The following is a 21,013-nucleotide window of genomic DNA, read 5'->3' as shown; positions in this document are numbered from 1 at the left end:
ATCTCCCCCGGCGGCAGCAATTCCTCATCTTTCTCACACTTCGCTGACCATCATGTGGAGAAGAGATCCCACCAGCAAAGAGCAGGTTCGGTCATCGACGCAAACTATCCGAATCGGAGTGTCAAAAGTGACGAGAACTACAACTCATCTGGTCAACATAGACCTGAAACTTCTGATACTGATCTTAAAAGTCAGAGACGTCGCCGCTCGGCACCCGTTATTCGCAACACAGTATCTTCAGCACAATTGGTCAAGACTGTCGGCAGGTACATTCCCTACACAGAAGGAAAGAAGAAGAATCTTGCAGTGGAACGTCGATTTTGCACAATCCGTGACGATGTCGCACTACACGAAATTATTTGTGCCCTACATTTCTCAAGAAACTCTGGAACGACCAGGCTGACGAACACCCATGGTAATGCTCATAGGAGAAGTGATACAAGTAAACTAGAAGCACTGAGAGCATTATGTTGCTCAACATCCAATTTAAAACGTAAAGACAGTATGTGGCATGACAAATGGTGGCGCACATTTACACTACTACCATCGACGGAGAGGGCGCATCACCATCTCTCACCACAAGAGATTATGGTAGCTGAAACTTGTCACGCATATCTGTCAGCTCTAAATGCAGTCGGACTCATTCCTGCAATAGTACTCGCAGAAAACTCACCCGGTGCTTATATGCGGTTAATAATCGTCGAAAGCCGGAAAGCGCAGATACCGACTGTAACACTTCGTCGATCTGCTGTTGTTGGCGATATTTATTACCTTGACGTTATAGCTAAACAGAACGCAGACGTCGATAACTTGCAAACAGAAGCGGTGTCTTCAAACAATGCTGCGCACGATTCAACAGCTTATGGGAATCAGCAAGATATGATTTTCGGAAATTTATTTGAAATATGTTTGAAAGGGAGCATGAGTGATACACACGAAAGCCTTCTGAATGATTTGGTTCATCGACTTTCAGATGGAGGCAGAAGGTTTTCTGCTAAACCAATTCCTCACTTTACTCGTGATAAGAGACACTATATTTGCAACAAATTTACAACTTACTTCAACACAAGACGCAATTCTAGAGACACTTTGATACTATCAGAACTTGTGTATAAACATTCTCACATGTGCCAAATCAAATGGAAAAACCCACGCGAAAATGATAAGGACTACCAGTCGGGCAACGTACATTATTCTCCCTCAGTACTGTCAAGTGAGGATAAACTTCCTCAGAGACTAGTACAAAAATACACTCTTCTGAAAATAATCAACCGCTTTGGTTCCAATAAGGCATTGCAGTGTTGCTGGAAATATAGTGGTGAAACCGATAGTAGAACAGTTCGAAATAGAGTAAAACGTGGTGTTCGTCAACGAAACGGCAATAACTTACAGAGACAAGTCTATTCGCATGCGCAGCGGTTATTTCCAAGAGATTCCGACGACACCTTAGCAGCTGCTGGTGACCAAACGACGGACAGTGAGGCACTGCTCGACGATGAAGTACAGTCGAGTCATCTCAACCACTCAGATTCAAACTACAAACTTCCAGAAACTTCCACGCACGAGATTCCTTCAGACGTGCAGGAAAGCACGTATACTTCGGAAAACATTCTGTCAGATGGGTTGGAAGTCGTTACAGCTCCGAACATTGTTGCGACAGAAAATGAGCCTGAAGACGAAAAACGTACGGAATATCCTCATGCTGATGCTGCCGACCCCATAGATCATGTTACAACCTCGCACCAGGAGACAGACCATTCACTGGTGCAGTCACAAATGCACGTTGTAAACATAGAGAATGAGCCCGAAGACGAAAATAATACGGAATCTCCTCATGCTGATCCTGCCGACCACACAGAACATGTTTCCACATCGAACTTCGAGACGGATCATTCACAGATGCAGTTACAACTACCCGCAGAATTTGAATCAGCTTCCGAGACAACCCCTACACCGCAAGATGGAAGTACTACAGTGCTAGCAGAGGTTATCACTTCGACAGTCTCACATACGGATGAGGTCACGTGGTAAGTTTTAAGCGTGTGTTGCAGTACACAAACGTGCAGCTTCTTCCTGCTGGGCATGTGGGGCGTACTAAACCTCAGATTCTAGTTTAGCAGCTACTGACTTTCTCCCTACACTACTCGCCGAAAAGCAACAGCTCTTCCAGCCACACACTGTCCACAGTCAAATATGAAGTTCACAGACACTCACTTCTCGGTTTAAATGTTTCTGTGCACCTTGTTAAAGACGTCATCACCAAGAGTTTTATTTTGATATCAGGAAAGAAGACGTGTTGCCTTGACGAAAGGCTATATATAATATATTCCAAAATATAAACCTGAACGAAAGACATGCCTGATACAGGGAGAATAAATAAAAAATCGAACAGTCCTTGAACGATGAAATAATTGTCATCTCCATGTTTTTTGATACAGTGAAATGCTTTCAATATCCACAGTCCACACTGAGGTGATCAAAGTCATGTGATATCAAGTCGGACCTGGTCGTGCAGCAGCTCGACGAGTCGTGGACTCAAGTCTCCTCTTGCAGAAACGTTTAGCCATGCTGCCTCTATAGGCGCCCATGTTTGCGAAAGAGTTGCCGGTGCAGGATTTTGTGCACGAACTGACTTCTCGATCATGTCCCATAAATGTTCCATGGAATTCATGTGGGGCGATTTGGGTGGGCAAATCATTCACTCGAATTGTTCATAATGTTCCTCAAACCGGCCACGAACAATTGTGACTTGTTGACATGACGTCGTTGTCTGGGAACATGAAGTCCACTAATGGCTGTAAATGGTCTACAAGTAAACAGACATAACCATTGCCAGGCAATGCTGGTTCATTTGGACCAGAGGATCAAATTCATCACATGTAAAAACAAGCCACACCATTATGGACACACCGACAAATTGCACAATGCTTTGTTGACAACGGGTCCGTGGCTTTGTGCAGTCTGTGCAACACTCGGACTCTTACATCAACTCTTAAAGACCGAAATCGGTGTTCCTCTGACCAGGCCACGGTTTTACAGCACAGGGCCCAACCGTTAATCACGAGCCCAGGAGAGGCGCTGCAGACGATGCCGTACTACAGCAAAGTCACACGCGTCAGTCGGCCGGCCGGAGTGCCCGTGCGGTTCTAGGCGCTACAGTCTGGAACCGCGTGACCGATACGGTCGCAGGTTCGAATCCTGCCTCGGGCATGGATGTGTGTGATGTCCGTAGGTTAGTTAGATTTAAGTAGTTCTAAAATCTAGGGGACTGATGACCACAGCAGTTAAGTCCCATAGTGCTCAGAGCCATTTGAACCATCTTGAACTCGCGTCAGTCGTCTGCTGACATAGCCCATTGACGCCAGATTTCGCCGCGCTGTCGTAACGGTTACGTTCCACACTTCTGCTGTTTATTAAAGTAGTCTTGCTTATCTGTTAACACTGACAACTCTACACAAACGCCTCTGCTCTCGGAAGTTAAGTCAACACCGTCGGCCACTGCGTTGTCCGTGCTAGGCACACTCTTGACAATGTAGATTTCGGTATATTGAATTACCCAACGATTTAAGAGATGGAATGTCTCATGTGTCTTCCTCCAACTTTCATTCCGAGTTCAGAGGCTGTTAATTTCGATCGTGCGGCCATAATCACACCGGAAACCTCTTCATATCAGTCACGTGAGTACAAATGACAGTTCAGCCGGTGCACTGCCCTTTTATACCTTATGTACCCAATGCTACCACCATCTGTATCTCTGCATATCGTTATCCCATGACTTTTATTTCCTAAGTGTGCAAAGACATGTTTTTCGCCATTATCGAATTTAATACTTCTTCAATACAATACTATTAAATTTCTCTATCACATACTCTGCAGATGTCGGTACAACTTGCAGAACTTAATGCTCCTGAGCCAAAACGTTACGACAACAGCCCACGTTGGGACTGAATTCTGCTTGGAGCTGATGCGGGCACCTGACCCCGTAAAGAAAGTGTGTAACTGGAACAGAGACATATTGCGAATCATTCCACCGACGATACAGGTTTCGAATGTGGAAATCGACTGACATAAATGACTCTCAAAACGGGCACGTAGTGATATGCCAGTGTCAGGGAACGAGAATCTCGGAAACGACGAAGATGTTCGCGTGCTATAATCGTGAAAGTGGCTGAAGGATGCTGAAATTACGAGTAAGCAACAACGTGGTACACGTTCACGCTACATCACAGAAGGTGCAGGCCAAAACTTACCGTCTCTGTAAGGAAGGACATGGGGTGATATTTGACAGATCTCACGACTTAATACAGTACTGATGCAGCCACAAGTGTTCTGCAGCACGCCGTTCAGCGTACGCTGATCAACATGGAGCTCCGCAGCAGACGTCCTCTCTGCATTCCCGTGTAGAGGATGGGGTAGTCGAGAAATGACAGAGAATCAATGGCAGCGCCCTCAGGGACTCAGCCTTCTTTCTTTGGGTATGGGCTTGGTGACCCCAGGGTTCCTGAGCTGGCAACTGGTAAGCGCCTCCCGTCCTGTGACTGTAATCTCTGGGCATACTCCAGCGACCACTGCATGATACAGCGGGGAAATGGCTTGATTGCCCTGGTTACGGGGATGGTAAAATCTGTATAAAACTTCTCAATCTCGAGGTATGCTCCGCGCCGATGAGGTTGTTGCTGTTGAGGTGTAGCTTCTGGGCAACCTCTGAGGAATCTGCCACACTATAATACTTACCTAGGAGCATGGACCACTGTCTAGAGGGATTTGTACTTACCCTGCTGCTCGTGGTACCGAGATGGAAGCATAGAAAATTTATCCTTCTGCTCCCACTAGAATTACCCGGCCACTAATAGGTACCAACACCCAATCTAACAAGAGGGCTTGTGGAGTCAGACCTACTGACTCTGGAATCAGTTCCTAAACTTTTGCCTTTAGTAACAAATCGCATGCTGGATATCAGCATGTATTTTATAATAGTTAATATTCACAAGTCTTAGAGGAATATTCTGGAACCTTCAAATCGGTCAAGTGATAGCGCAAGTTCCAGACATTCGGCAAACCTGCAGAAATCTGAAAGCCTAGGAGAATATTCCACTGAGGCTAAACTCCATTCCACCTTCAATTACATCAATGGTATGGAATTTACAGGAATCTGGTGAACATTCCCAATGATGAACATAAAGCTGAATGTGCCAAAGAAAATATTGGTGATGTCCAAAATATAACTAAAGGATGGAGAGCGATCTGGTTAAACCAGACTCATTTATACTTACCTTTAACAGCACAAAACTCCCACACTGCGTCAACGCAGGTTTCCTTTAAATAAGCGTGTAGCCTTACGTTCCGAACCCAATGCGCTGTTTCAAATGCCAGTACTTGGGACATTCTATTCCACGATGCTAGGAACAAGCCACTTGTGGCAAACGTCGTAAGACCGTCCACAAAAGGGTCACTTGTTCATCATATCTGAACTGTGTGAATTACTCTGGGGATCACGCTGTCCGGACTGTGGATTGCAGCGTATATCTTGAAGAACGGAAGAAGTTTTTTGAGTTATGAGTCTTCTGACTAGTTTGATGCGGCCCACACGAATTCCTCTCCTGCGCCAGTCACTTCGTTCAGAGGACCACTTGCAATCTAAGTCTTCAGTTATTTGCTGGATGTATTCCAAATGTCCTAACAGATGCCATATTATCCCGCCCCTCTTGTATTTTCCACATATTCCTCTCCTCTCCGATTCTGCACAGAACCTTCTCATACCTTGCCTTATCAATCGAACTAATTTCCAACATTCGTCTGAAGCAACATATCTCAAATGATCGATTCCCCTCTGTTCCACTTTACCCACAGTCCACGTCTGAATGCCATACAACGCTGTGCTCCAAATGTACAGTCTCAGAAATTTATCCCTCTAATTAAGGTCTGTCTTCGATACCAGTAGACTTCGCTTGGCCAGGAATGCCCGCTTTACCAGTGCTAGTCTGTTTTTGATGTCCTCATTGCTCTGTCCGTCACTGACTACTTTGCTGCCTAGGTAGTAGAATTCCTTCTACTTCGCGACCATCTATCCTGATGTTAACTTTTTCGCTATTCTCATTTCTGCTACTTCTCACATCTTTCGTCTTTCTTTGATTTACATTGAATCCATTTTCTGTAGTCATTACCCTGTTAATTCCATTCAGTAGGTCATGTCATTCTTCTTCACTTTCACTGAGGATGGTAATGTCATTAGCGAGTTGTATCAAAGATATCTCTTCACGCTAAATTTTTATTCTTCTCCTGAACCTTTCTTTTGTGTCCATTTTTGCATCCTCAGTGTATAGATTGAACAGTAGGGGCGAAGGACTAGATCCATCTGTTACACAATTTTTAATCCGAGCACTTCGTTCTTGGTCATCCACTCTTATTATTATCTTTTGGCTCTTGCACATGTTGTATATTACCCGCATCTCCCTACAGCTTAGCCCTATTATCCTCATATTTTCGAACATCTTGCATCATTTGACATTGTCGACTCTTTTTCCGTGTCGACAAAAGTTATTAACGTGTCTTGATTTCTTTATAGTCTTACTTTCATTATCAACCACAACATCAGAAGTGCGTCTCTAGAACTTTTACCTTTCCTAAATCCAAACTGGTAGTCATCCAACACATCCTCAACTCTCTATTCCACTCTGTAAACTCTTCTCGTCACCAACTTTGATTCATGAGCTGTTAAGCTAACTGCGCGATAATTCTCGCTCTTGTCAGCTCTTCGGAATTGTGTGGGTGATGTTCTGCCTAATTTGATTTTAGTTCTTCCAAAGGTCTTTTAAATTCTCATTCTAATATTGTATCCCCTACCTCTTCTATAATGACTCCTGTTTCTTATTCTATCACATCACACAAGTCTTCCCCTCACAGAGGCCTTCAGTGTACTCTTTCCACCTAACCACTCTTTCCTCTGCAATTGACAGTGGAATCCCCGTTGCACTCTCAATGTTCGTATCATTGCTTTTAATTTTACCGAAAGTTGTTTTCACTTTCCTGTATACTGAATCAGTCCTTCCGACAATCATTTCTTTTTCGATTTCATCACATCTTTCATGCAGCTATTTATTTCATTCATCAGCAAGTTGTATTTCTGTGTTCCTGAATTTCCCTGAACATTTTTCTACACCCTTCTTTTATCGATCAGCTGAATCATTTCTTTGGTTACTCATGGTTTCTGCGCAATTACCTTCTTTGTACCTATGTTTTCCTTTCCACTTATGTGATCGCCCGTTTTGGAGCTGTCCACTGCGCTTCACGTGAGTTGCTTCTGAACTGTTTATTCCCACTGTATCTATACCCTCGGAGAAATTCAATCATTTCTCTTGATTAGTCTTCTGTATCCAGTTTCTTTGCGCATTTACTCTTCCTGACTAATCTCTTAAACTTCAGGTTACACTTAACGATTACTAAAGTGTTATCTGAGTCTATATCGGAGTTAATATCTGATCCTTGGTACACCTTACAATTCAGTACTTCATTTCGGAATCTCTGTCTGACCAGATGTAATCCAACCGAAATTCTCCCGTATCTTCCGGCATTTTCCGAGCGTAGCGCCTCTTCTTGTGTTTCTTGAACAGAATATTCGCCATTAATATCTGAAATTTAATACAAAACTCAATTAGTCTTTCTCCTCTCTCATGCTTAGTGCAAAGCCCATATTCTCCCGTAAATGTTTCTTCTACTCCTTCTCTTACAACCGCGACTATCACATTTTCATCCCCGTTTACGTACTGCATTAGCCATGCAATATCCTCATATACTTTCTCTATCTTACTTTCTCTATCTCTTCATCTTCAGCTTCTGATGTCAACATGTATACCTGAACTACCGTTGGTTCGCTGTCGATTCGGATGAGAACAGCCCTATCATTGAACTGTTCACAGTAACAAAGTCTCTGCCCAACTCTTCTATTCATAGCGAATCCTGCTGCCGTTATACCATTTTTGCTGCTGTTGCATTACCCTTTACTCTAATATGGAATCCCTGTCTTTTTTCCTGTTCACTTCACTGATCCCCACTATATCTAGGAAGAGCCTTTGCATTCCGCCGTTTCAGATTTTTTAGCTTCCCTACCATGTTGAAGCTTCTGACATTTCACACCCCGACATGTAGAACGTTATCCTTTCGTTGGTTATTCAATATTTCTCTCAGGCCATCTATCCTTTGAAAATAGACAGATCATCATGACACTTTGTCACATGTCCTGTGGATACACATTATGTGTCTTTAATGCAGTGGGTTCAATTGCCTTCTGCATACTCATACCGTTAATCGTTGCCGATTGTTCTGGCTTTAAGGGCAATTTCCCAGTTTCCTACCCTAGGGCCATAGAGTGCGCTGAACCTCTGTCTGCTTCTCCGCCCTCTTTGGAGAGGCCGGTGGCAGAATGAGGGTAACTTCAGGGCTTAAATCTACACGATGGTGATGCCAAAAGGATACGTAAGGTCATGCTGCTCCCGCCTTCGGTACCGTGTTTGCTTCTGTTCTTAAACAGTCAGTTCAGATGACGATGCTGGACTCAAATGGATGCTGCTAGTATCTCAAATAGTACCTACATTTTTCAATTTACTTGTACTGCTGGGGTACTGCTGTAGTTACTTTGAAGCCCATACATACCTCCTCCAAGAACATTAGAGAAGGTGGTGCTTGCTGACGTTGTGGAGCTCACCACAGGCTCAACAGCTGTCTTCAAAGCCTCCCAAGCAAAAAAAAAAAAAAAAAAAAAAAAAAACAGACGGATATGGTAAATAACCGATCTGACAATGTCAGTCTCTATGACGTCTCTCTCAACTCGTCTTCGCAGCTGATGAACCTCGATATCCGACTCGGGCACTCATCTCAGGCCAAGTCCGAGGCTGGACCCAGTACAAGCTTCCTCCACCGGTGGAAAGGCAGTGTGATAATACAACCTCTTCGGTAAGTGGCTCCTTGCGTTTGCAGGAGATGCATTTTAAAGCGTCTGATCCAGCGCTATCTCAAGGATTACCTGACTGGGGAAAGGACTAAAGGAATAGTCGCTGCAAGAGAAATTCATGTTTGTAAGAGGATCACTGTTCGATCGTTGTATTTACTGGCCAAAATGTGATAGGCTCTGAACCTCTAACTGATCTCTCTTACTGGGAGAATTCAATTCCCGTCATATAGCGTGGGGATCTACCTCTTTGTGCCCTCAAGGTCAGATTTGGGGAGGCTCATGAGGTCTCTGGAGTTGTGCATCCTCAACACAGCCACTCCCTCTCATTTCTGTGCTGCTGCTGCTGCTGAGTCATCGTCAGCCACTGACTTCTTCTTCTGCTGTCCAGCCGTCACACACTCTGTTCAGTGGGAAGTCATTGATGACCTTCATTTCAGTGACCACTTCCCACTCTGGATTAACCTACTGGGTAGAGCTCTTCCTCAAATAGCCAATATGGATGATCAGTAGAGCTGACTGGACGCTGCTCAGCCAGCTGGCTATTTTTGAACGCCACAACAGCGTCCAGGAGTGGGTCGATCCATCATGCTGCTGATGTCTCCATCCTGAAGTCCTCGTATCATCTTCGGGGGCAACCTGTCCCTTGATGGACTAATGAGTACCGTACAGTAATACAGGTCAGGAGTGCAGCTCTACGACGGTTTAAGTGTCTCCAAACTGCGGAAAAGCTCGCAGACTTTCGAATCCCGAGAGCGTTGGATCGTCGTGAGAGACTAACTCATGTCAAGCGTCGACTCTAAAACCGTTCCACCCGCTCTATATATGTATACGAAGCCATCATAAGAATTTCCAGTAAACACAGTCGGTTACCAATAGTAGTAGTGCTGGAAAGGAGTGTCTCTAAACAAAGCCCTAAGACATTTTACATATGTTGGCAGAGCATTTTCCAACGACTGCTGCCAATGCTAGCCAATATATGCCATTCCGCCGCAACTGTGCGACTCTGAAGAGGGGCAAGTTGGACTTCAGATCCAACAGTTTTGAGTCTTACAACTGTGACTCATATTACTGCACGAGTCATGACCAAATCCAGTACAACATATTTCGACATTTGCAAGCAGCGTCAAAGGGAATCTTTCTCGAATTTTTTAATTTGATATGGCCGGCCGCCAACTTTCCCATCTCGTGGTGCGAGGCCATTTTGCTATCTCTTCTGAAGGTAGTAGTATCCCGTAACTTCATCTACTTCGTGGCCGTCAATCATGATGTCAGATTTCTCGCTGTTTCCATTTATGCTGCTTCTCATTACTTTCGTCTTTATTCAAATGGTTCAAATGGCTCTGAGCACTATGGGACTTAACATCTGAGGTCATCAGTCCCCTAGAACTTAGAACTACTTAAAACTAACTAACCTAAGGGCATCACACACATTCGTGCCTGAGGCAAGATTCGAAACTGCGACCGTAGCAGTCACACGGTGCCGGACTGAAGCGCCTAGAACCGCTCGGCCACCGCGGCTGGCATCGTCTTTCTTCGATATACTCTCAATCCATATTCTTTACTCATTAGACTGTTCATTCCATTCAGCACATAACGTAATTTTTCTTCACATACACTCAGGATAGCAATGTCATCAGCGAATCGTATCGTTGATATCCTTTTACCTTGAGTTTTAATTTCGCTCCTGAACCTTTCTTTTATTTCCATCACTGCTTCTTCTATTAACAGATTAAACACTAGGGGCGAAAGACTACATCTCTGCCTTACACTCTTTTTAATCCGAGCACTTCGTTCTTGCTCGTCCTCTCCTATTTTTCCCTCTTGGCTCTTCTATGTATTGTATATTACCCGTCTCCCCCATAGCTGACCCCTATTTTACTCAGAATTTCGAACGTCTTACACCATTTTACATTGTCGACCGCTTTTTCGAGGTCGACAAATCCTTTGAACATGTCTTGACTTTTTTTAATAGACTTGCTTCAATTATCAACCGAAACGTCAAAATTTTCTCTCTGGTGCCTTTATCTTACCTGTAGCCAACATGATCAACATCTAACACATACTCTCCTTTTTCAATCTTCTGTATACTATTCTTGTAAGCAACTTGGATGCATGAGTTGTTACGGTGATTGTGCGATAATTCTTGCACTTGTCAGATCTTACAGTCTTCGGGATTGTGAGGATGATATTGTTCCGAAACTCAGATGTTATGTCACCAGACTCATACTTTCTACACATCAACGTGAATAGTCGTTGAGTCGTTTTGTTGAAACTTCCCCCAATGATTTTAGAAATTATGATGGAATGTTATCTATCCATACTGCCTTATTTGATCTTAATTCCTCCAAAGCTCTCTTAAATTCTGATTCTAATACTTTATCCCCTGTCTCTTCTGAATTGACTCCTGTCTCTGTTTTTGTCACATCAAAAAATGTTGAAATGTGTGTGAAATCTTATGGGACTTAACTGCTAAGGTCATCAGTCCCTAAGCTTACACACTACTTAACCTAAATTATCCTAAGGACAAACACACACACCCATGCCTGAGGGAGGACTCGAACCTCCACCGGGACCAGCCTTTTGTCACATCAAACAAATCTTCCTCCTCATAGGGGCTTTCAGTGTACTCTTCCCACCTATCCGCTCTCTCCTTCGCTTTTAACAATAATGCTCTGTGCACTCTTAATTTACCACCCTTGCTTTTGATTTGGCCGGAGATTGTTTTCACTTTCCTATATGGTGACTCAGTCCTTCTGACAATCATTTCTTTTTCTGTTTCTTCACGCCTTTCGTCCAGCCATTTCGTCTTAGCTTCCCTGCGCTTTCTATTTATTTCATTCCTCAGCAAGTTGTATTTCATTACTCCTGAAAGTCACTGAATATTTTTGTACTCCCTTCTTTTATCGATTAGCAGAAGTATTTCTTTTGTTACTTATGGTTTCTTCGCAATTACCTTCTTTGTATCTATGTTTTTCTTTCCAATCTTTGTGATTCCCTTTTTAGAGACGTCCATTTCTCTTCAACGGAACTTCCTTCTGAGCTATTCCTTATTGCTGTATCCGTAACCTTAGAGAACTTCAAGCGTATCTCGTCACTTCTTAGTACTTTCGTATCCAACTTCTCTGCGCACTGATTCTCTTAAACTGCAGCCTACTCTTAGTGATTATTAAATTATTATCTAGGTGTATATTCGCTCCTGGGTACACCTTGCAGCACAATATCTCATTTCGGAATTTCTGTCTGACCATCATGTAACCTAACTGAAATTTTCCCGCATCAGCCGGCCTTTATCACCCGGCCTTCTCCAATTATACCTCCTTCTCTTGTGTTTCTTAAACAGGGTATTCTCTATTCCTAGTTTAAATTTATTACGGATCTCAATTAGTCTTTCTTCTCACGCACTCCTTGTCCCAATCCGAAATACCGCAGTAAACTTCTCTTCTCCACTTTCTCCCACAACTGCATTCCAGTCCCCCTGACTATTAGATTTTCATCTCCGTTCGTGTACTGATTTACCCTTTCAATATCCTCATATGCTTTCTCTACCTATTCATCTTCAGCTTGCAACGTCGGGATGTATACCTCAAATATCGTTCCGGTGTTGGCTTGGTGTCGATTATGATAAAAACAACACTATCACTGTACTGATCTCAGACCCTCTGCCCTGCCTTCCTATTCATAACGAATTTTACTCTCGTTATACCATTTTCTGCTACTGTTGATATTACCCTAGTCTCGTCTGACCAGAATTCCTTCACTTCTATACTTTTCACTTCAATGACAGTACTGTATCTAGGTTAGTTACCACACCTAAAGGACCTGAAGGCAAGGGCCCAGAGGGCACTGAGAGGACATTTGACATATGCTTTAGTTTTATAGTTCGTTTGTGTGATAGTGATTGGACTATGGCTGCACAGAGTATGGGTGAGTGACGTCTACTTGCCTGAAGATCATTGACAGTATACGTCATGAGGAGATCATGTTGGTCATGGGTGCTTACAGGATCAACCCCATACCCAGTTTCTACACTGAGGCTAGTGAACTGCGAATTACCATCTGGCGGTAACTATCATGGTACGTCAGGCCTGTACGTTCCTCGGTACTTCCACTTCCCCAGCATAATATTCCGTTGCTCGTCAAACTATGGAACGCCTCTTTACCAACCGACCCTTGCAACAAGGCCTTTTGGGATCCACCTGAATTGTGAACGGGAGTCACTTGGTGTGGAGCATGTTAAACCCCAAGCGCAGGGTTCACAGCCCGTCACACTGGTTACTGCAGAGGCACAGAGTAATTTTTGGTTCAGTGTAGTACGGGAGACCAAGGAGTAAGGAGGACATCAAAAGCAGACTACTACTGGCAAAAAGGCATTCCTGGTGAAGACAAGTCTACTAGCATCAAACATAGACCCTAATTTGGAAAATGAAATTGCAGTTAATGCACGTTTCGAGCGCAGTATTGTATGGTAGCGAAACACGGACTGTGGGAAAGCCGGAACCGAAGAGAATCTAAGCATTTCAGATGTGGTACTACATATCAATGTTGAAAATTAGGTGGATTGATAAGGTAAGTAATGAGGAGCTTCTGCGCAGAATCGGAGAGGAAAGGAATAGGTGGAAAACACTGACAAGGAGAAGGGACAGAATGATGGACATTTGTTAAGACGTCAGGGAATGACTTCCATGCTACTAGAGAGCACGGAATAGGGGGCAAAAACTGTAGAGGAAGACAGCAATTAGAACAAAGCCAGAAAATAATTGAGGACGTGAGGACATAAGTTGCAAGTCTACCCTGAGATGGAGAGGTTGACAGAGGAGAGCAATTTGTGGTGGGGCACGTCAAACCAGACAGAAGACTGCTGAAAAAAAAGAATGTTTTTACTTTGTGACATTTTAATTGAGCCACAAAACTCTGACGTTGAGAATGTGGATGGGTCTACACAAGGGGACTTCGTTGTTTACTCTTTTGTTTTCCCTAATCGTCAAGTTACAATTGCCTGACGAGTTTACTGTATTCGATGTGGAACTATACGTGACATTGCAAGCAGTGGAGCAAATTAGATGTGTTTAGAGTGTTAAATTCCTTGTCTGTTCCCATTATTTCGTGAGTGCCCATCACTCTCTACAACCCTTGTACCCCGCAGAAAATATTGTCCAGAATGTCCGGGCCGCCCTCTGCCAAATACAACGTCTGGGGAAAAAGGTTTCTTTCTGCTCGAACAGTCCACGGGTATACTGCCGGTTCATAGTGTCCAACGAGCACAATGTTTCGGCGATCAGACATGTCGCCATCGTCAGGTGCGCTGACGAACTGAGCTCCTGAGGGCGGGCGGCCGATTTAAATCCCCTCCCCCCTCGGACCGCTCTCTTCACCGTCCGCGCCCGCGCGCAGGCAGACGCGAAGACGTGGGCGTCGGAATCTGTCGTAGCGTCGATGTGCTTGCTACGTCCGCCCTGGTCGCCAGTTCGTACTTCTTGCTGAGAGTCTTCTTAATTACATTCAATGCCGGGTCCCAAGCCTTGCTGAGATTGTAGCTGCAATCTCGGTTGATAAGATCATCCCTGGTGCGAATTTCGATAGCCTCCCTTATAGCGCTGTCCCAATATATAAAGGTCTGAGCCAGGATCTTGGTACGCTCATAATCTATCTCGTGTTTCTCGGACAAACAGCGCTTTGCTACCGCCGACTTATTTGGATATTTCAGTCGAGTGTGCCTTTGATGTTCTCGACAACGATCTTCGATGGTGCGTGTATAAGTCTTCCCACACTCACAGGGAATTTGGTATGTGCCGGCCTTCCTCAAACCGAGGCCATTTTTCACACTTCCCAGTAATGCCCGTGTTTTATTGGGCGGGCAAAAGATGGTTTTAACTCGGTGTTTCTTTAACATATGGCCGATTTTCCCCGATAGTGCGCCATTGTACGGAATAAAGGCAGTGGCTACCTCTTCTTCCGTGACTTCATCCGTCTCCACAGGTTGTGCTGTGGTGGTGGGACGGAGAGCGCGTCTAATCTGCCATTCCGAATACCCATTTTTTCTGAATACGGTTTTGAGGTGTTCCAATTCCTGGGGCAGATTCTCTGCGTCTGAGATGCAGCGCGCCCTGTGTACTAGTGTTTTTAGTACTCCATTCCTCTGAGAAGAGTGGTGGCAGCTGTCTGCATGCAGGTACACGTCAGTGTGCGTTTTCTTCCTGTACACACCGTGGCTCAGGGTACCATCAGCTCTTCTCTTGACCATAACGTCCAGGAATGGTAATCTTCCTTCTGCTTCGGTCTCCATTGTGAATTTGATGTTTGGATGTATGGAGTTTAGGTGTGTAAGGAAATCCAGGAGCTGGTCCCTACCGTGGGGACAGATGACGAACGTGTCATCGACATAACGGAAGAAACAAGTAGGTTTCCAATTGGATGGAGCCAACGTGGCCGTGGTGTAATTCCTTCCTATCCTGCGAGACGATCCTCCATTTGTTCATTAATGTCGACAGTAATCAAGTATATATATATCTGTAAAGTGACTTATTCCAAATCAAATCAATAAAAATGATCACCGGTAATTTAATCAGCTAAACATCCTATCCCCTCTTCTTATAAGTCATTTCCACATTTTTATTTCTTCGTTGATTTGGAGAACGTCTTCATTCTTTATATTCAACGCCCACCACAGCACCACATCTCAATCACGTAGATTCTCTTCTTTTACGGGTTCGCCACAGTCCATGAGTCACTAATATATAGCTGTGTACCCTAAGGGTTCATTCTCAGAAATTTCTTCTTCGAATTAAATTATACGAGTATGTTTGACACCAATGTATTCCTTTCTTTGACTTTGATAGTGCTTCTTTTAAGCTGTTTGCTTTGTCTGTCACGTGTAAATTTCCTTCCAAAGTAGGAGATTTTCATCACTTCGCCTACTTCGTGGTCGCTAATTTGGAGTTAATTACTGATTTCATTTCTCCTACTTGTCGTTATTTTCATATTTCTTCGTATACTGTCAATCATAATGTGTGCTCATTAGACAGTTCGCTTCGATAAGTAGGTCCAGCAGTTCATCCTGACTTCCAATCAGCAAATTTTGTCATTGATATACATTCCCCGGAATTTTAACACCAATAGTGCGCTTACTACCGAGCGAGGTGGTCCAGAGGTTATGGTACCTGACTTGCATTCGGGAGGACGACGGTTGAAACCTGCGTCCGGCAATCTTGATTTAGGTTTTCTGTGATTCCCCTAAATCGCTTCAGGCAAATGCCGGGATGGTTCCTTTGAAAGGGCACGGCCGACTTTCTTTTCCATCCTTCCCTAATCTGATGAGACCGATGACCTCGCTGTTTGGTCTCCTCCCGCAAATCAACCAATCAACTGAACTTCGATCACTACTTCTCCGATGTATAGATTGAATATTATTTTGAATTTTCGAATGCTTTTTGTATGTCGATTACTGCTATGCTTCCATTATCGAGTCCTAATACGTAACCGTTTCTCTGCTGCCTTTACCTTTCCTAAATCTAAATTTATCGTAATCTAATGCCATCTCAATTTTTCATTCTTCTCTACATTAGTATTCCCAGATACTTCTTATATCCGTGAGCTGATTTGGGGGTAGTTGTCACGTTATTAATTCCCCTTGCTTGTCTTCGAGATTGTGTGCGTGATATTTTTTTCCAAAAGTCTCCAGACTGATTAATACGAGAAACCAAGATGAATAATCGTTTATCATTTCCCTCAATGATTCTAGAAAGACCTAAGCAGTGTAATCAATTTCATTTGCATTATTCGATCGCAAGTCCTTGAGAGCTCTTTTAGTCTGTGCCTGTAGTACTGGCTGTGTAATGTATCAATTACGAATTCTGTCATGTCACACAGTTTCTCGCCCTCATAGACGTTTTTAGTGTATTTTTTTCCACGAACACACTCTCTCCTCTGTGTCTAACAGTGGACTTTCTCTTGCACTCTTAATGCTGGCGCCTTGCTTTTAATTTCATCGAATGTTGTTTTGACTTTTCTATAAGGGGTGAGCAAAATGTTGGTTGGCAGACCGTACAGTTCAGAATCGACATGACACTCAGGAAAAATCTCCATGACCTCTGAGGTAATCATCCCATCACCAGGTTGAAAATACCCGTTTTATAAAACACTGCCCAACTCTATGAATAAGTCTGTAACTGACTGGTGTCCGTCACCATCCGACAGGAATCGTGGACACTTGAAGATCATTTTCAAGAGAGCGAAGGCGTGATAATCAAATGGGGAGAGATCAAGGCTATACGGCAGGTGCTCAAGTTGCTCGCACTTCAGTTGGTGTAGCTTCGTAGCATCTGCTGTCCTCCCAGAAAGACCGCCGTCTTATGTCGAATTGCGACCAGCACTGAGCTTGGCGCACCATTCTGCAACAGTAGTTTTCGACAAACATGCCGCTATACACATTCATCATTCTCCGGTGAATGTCTACCACTGTTTGTGCTTTTGCAGCGACGGAAAGAATAACACCACGTTGCTATTGTTTTCACGCATTTTTAATAACATCGTCGTAGCTCACGTTCCCGTATTTACTGTACCCGCGTCGGAATGACACGAAAGCCACACCAATCCATTGCCTATATGTCGATGCTTATATACACATATCTGAGTCGCCATGCGTTGCACATCGGTTGCTGCAACGCCTCCAAACTGAGACTTTTTGATAGCCCACTATATACGCTGAATCAAACCTTGCGACAAACATTTACTTTTCGATGTCTTCGTATTTTTTCTTGAGGTATTTCGCCTTGGCTTCCCTTCACTTCCTATTTATTTTATTCGCAAATGACTTATATTGCTGTCTTCCTTTCTGAAATTGAATATTTTTAAAATTCCTTTTTTCGTCGAAGAGTCAATGTGTCTCAAGTGTTCCCCAGGATTCTTTCGTAGTTATATTCTTTCTTACTCTATTTGTCTGCCCAGTTGCTGTGATTTCCCTATTTAGATTTGTCCATACCACCTCAACAGAAATGCTTACAGTGTTATTCATTATCGCAGTATTTTAACAGCTCCAGAGACCTTCTAACGTGCATTATCATTCCTGAATACTTCAGTACCATTTTTCTTCCCACATTGATTCTTCTGGACTACTCTTAACCATTACTAAATTGTGATCTGAATCTATACGTGCTCACGGCTATGCCTTCCAATCAACTATCTGTTTTTTGAACCTCGGTCTGACGAAGTATGTCTCTTCCCTTGTGATTTTTGGAACGGTCTATTTGCTACTATTAGCTGAAATTTATAGCAGAAAATTTGTTTTTCTTCTTTCTCATTTCTGATACCAAGCACATTCTTTCCCGTAGCTCTCTCTTCACTTTCTTCCCCTACTACAGCGTTCCAGTTAACCATGATTATTAGATTTTCGTGTGGGACTAATCCGGAATCTTCTCAGTTATAGACCACACGTCTTATGGACACACGTTACGTATATTTAATGCAGGGAATTTTCGTTGTTTATTCTTACGATCTTTAAAGGCAGTTCCATATCGTAGTGGTAAGCGGATGCCCCAAACCTCTTTCCGCTCCTCCGTTGTCCTTAACACGGCGCTTGGCAGGACAAAGGTGACTTCTTAATCCAGAAGTCTTAAGTCGCCATTGCTGATGATTTTTATTCAGAGTTTAAATGGTGGATAGGTTCGACGCAGAGACTCTGAAAACTTTCAATTCTAGCCGAATATACTACACCGAGATCACAGAAACCCGTTGCTGGAACTACGTGAACATTATTGCGCACCACGTGTAACCCTTCATACTTGATGTCCTCCACGATGACGACGGCATCTTCCACTACGATAACAATCCGTGCGAGAAGAGTAGAATCGCGCTAATATGGTTTGAGAAGCATGACAATGAACTCACAATAACGTTTTGGTCACCAAATTCACCTGAACATTATCCGATGGTGCATACATTGGAGACCATCGGGTACCAGCAACGCTCCCACACATCGTCGGGCCGCAATTTACGTGAAATGCTTGATATTTTTACAAACGCATTGTACCACATACTTCCACAAACCTACCAAGAACTTATCGAATCCATGCCAAACATGAGCACTCCTCAATTACGTTCCAAAGGTGATCCAGCACAATATTAAGCAAGAGGTAATTGCGTTTCAGCTTCCCAGTGCATATCTTTCTCTTACAGTGCTAACTACCATCGCAAATTGGTAGAAAGATCCTGTATTTCCATGTACAGACTCTCCAACATTATTTTTCATCTGCAGATATCCGTAATTGAGAAAAAGCTACAACTAAGCTCGTCTTCTCGCAACGTTTATCCAGCTTCAGTAGCATTGGAATGATGTTTCTTCCAAGGCAACAAACTAAATTCACTTGTTGTACTTAGGAATATATACTTTAGATATTTACACAGTCATTACTCCATTTCCGATCACCTTAATTACTTCACCTTTCGAATTGTTTAATTTTAACAATAATTCCGTACGAAGTAGAATTCCCATTTGAATCAACACTTTCTGGCCTCCATCACTGGAACGTAGGCCAGTTGTGACACCTGTACACTTCCCAGTCACTATCCGCTCGTGCTGAAATTTTACTTGACATCTGGATTTTTCTGCTATATCTTTCGGTGGCTCTTAGACATGTAAGGAAAACAATAGTGGTGGCACATTTAAAACGTGCGTTGGATCTGTTACAACGTAACTTGGTTCATATGCCCTAAAAATGTATTTTATCACCAGGCTTATCATGCCTCTTTAATAGTGTATGATGTCTCTTCCATAGATAGAAAATTTAATTCACTTGTTCTTTATCGGATTCCATTTTTTTCCTTTGTTTAATTTAATCAGAATCATGTTTGCAGCATATTTTCTGTTTGATTCAGCCACTCGTTTTTTGCCTGCATTACTTGTAGCCAGGTAAGCTATACACAGGTAAGCTATACCACCTGCTAACTGTACAACCGAGTTTGAGTCCATCGTCTGTTGTGGGTTTAGAGAAACAAAAATGAATTCAGCAATCAGTCGGAAATCCAATCTGCATTCTTATTGCAGATCTAGAAAGAGGAATATAGATTCCTCAGGCTTGTGGCGATTTTAAGACTACATCGTCATTATCTAACAGTCAGAATCTTGTCATGTACGTCTTAAAGTAACATGTGTTGTCACAAGCATAACGAGTCTATATGACTCGATTTAAAAGCACTGAAGGCAGCTAATCAGTAGCTGAAATCTAGAACTGCATTAAAAGTTCAGTCTCGATTTGTGACTGATCGCTGAATTGATTTTCGTGTTATGAAACCTTACAACCAATATCCGCTCCTGTAGCTCTTCTATTTCTTATTTCTTCATCTACATCTACATGGTTACTCTGCAATTCACACTTAAGTGCCTGGCAGAGGGTTCATCGAACCATTTTCATACTAATTCTCTACCATTCCACTCTCGAATGGCACGTGGGAAAAAGGAACACCTAAATATTTCAGTTAGAGCTCTGATTTCTCTTATTTTATTATGATAATCATTTCTCCCTACATAGATGGGTGTCAGCAAAATATTTACGCATTCGGGAGAGAAAGTGGGTGATTGAAATTTCGTAAATAGATCTCGCCGCAAAGGAAACCGCCTTTGTTTCAATGACTGCCACCCCAACTCGCGTATCGTATCAGTGACACTCTCACCCCTATTGCGCGATGACACGAAACGAGTTACCCTTCTTTGCACTCTTTCTATGTCCTCCGGCAATGCTACCTGGTAAGGATCCCATTCCGCGAAGCAATATTCCAGCAGAGGACGGACAAGTGTAATGTAGGCTGTCTCTTGAGTGGTTTTGTCGCATCTTCTAAGTGTTCTGACAAAAAGCGCAGTCTTTGTTTCGCCTTCCCCACAATATTATCTATGTGGTCTTTCCAATTTAACTTGTTCGTAATTGTAATTCCTAGGTATTTAGTCGAATTGACAGCCCTTAGATTTGTGCAATTTATCGTATACCCTAAATTTATCGGATTTCTTTTAGTACCCTTGTGGATGACCTAGCAGTTTTCTTTGTTTAGTGCTAATTGCCACTTTTCGCACCATACAGA

At 43.2% G+C, this 21,013-nt stretch overlaps 1 protein-coding gene across 1 annotated transcript in view; it reads left to right on the top strand.

Annotated features, from left to right (window-relative positions):
- The first annotated feature begins 1,125 nt into the window (after positions 1-1,125).
- LOC126152780 (uncharacterized) overlaps positions 1,126-21,013 on the top strand; it is a 48,370-nt gene continuing 28,482 nt past the window's right edge. Inside the window, exon 1 of the mRNA XM_049916028.1 lies at positions 1,126-2,027. Coding sequence (XP_049771985.1) covers positions 1,126-2,027 — 902 coding nt within the window. The remainder of the gene's footprint in view (positions 2,028-21,013) is intronic.

Source organism: Schistocerca cancellata, chromosome 2, assembly GCF_023864275.1.
Source record: "Schistocerca cancellata isolate TAMUIC-IGC-003103 chromosome 2, iqSchCanc2.1, whole genome shotgun sequence".
Taxonomy (NCBI): Eukaryota; Metazoa; Arthropoda; class Insecta; order Orthoptera; family Acrididae; genus Schistocerca; species Schistocerca cancellata.
The sequence above is the reverse complement of the archived record's forward strand: the minus strand, read 5'-3'. Positions and strand labels throughout refer to the sequence as shown.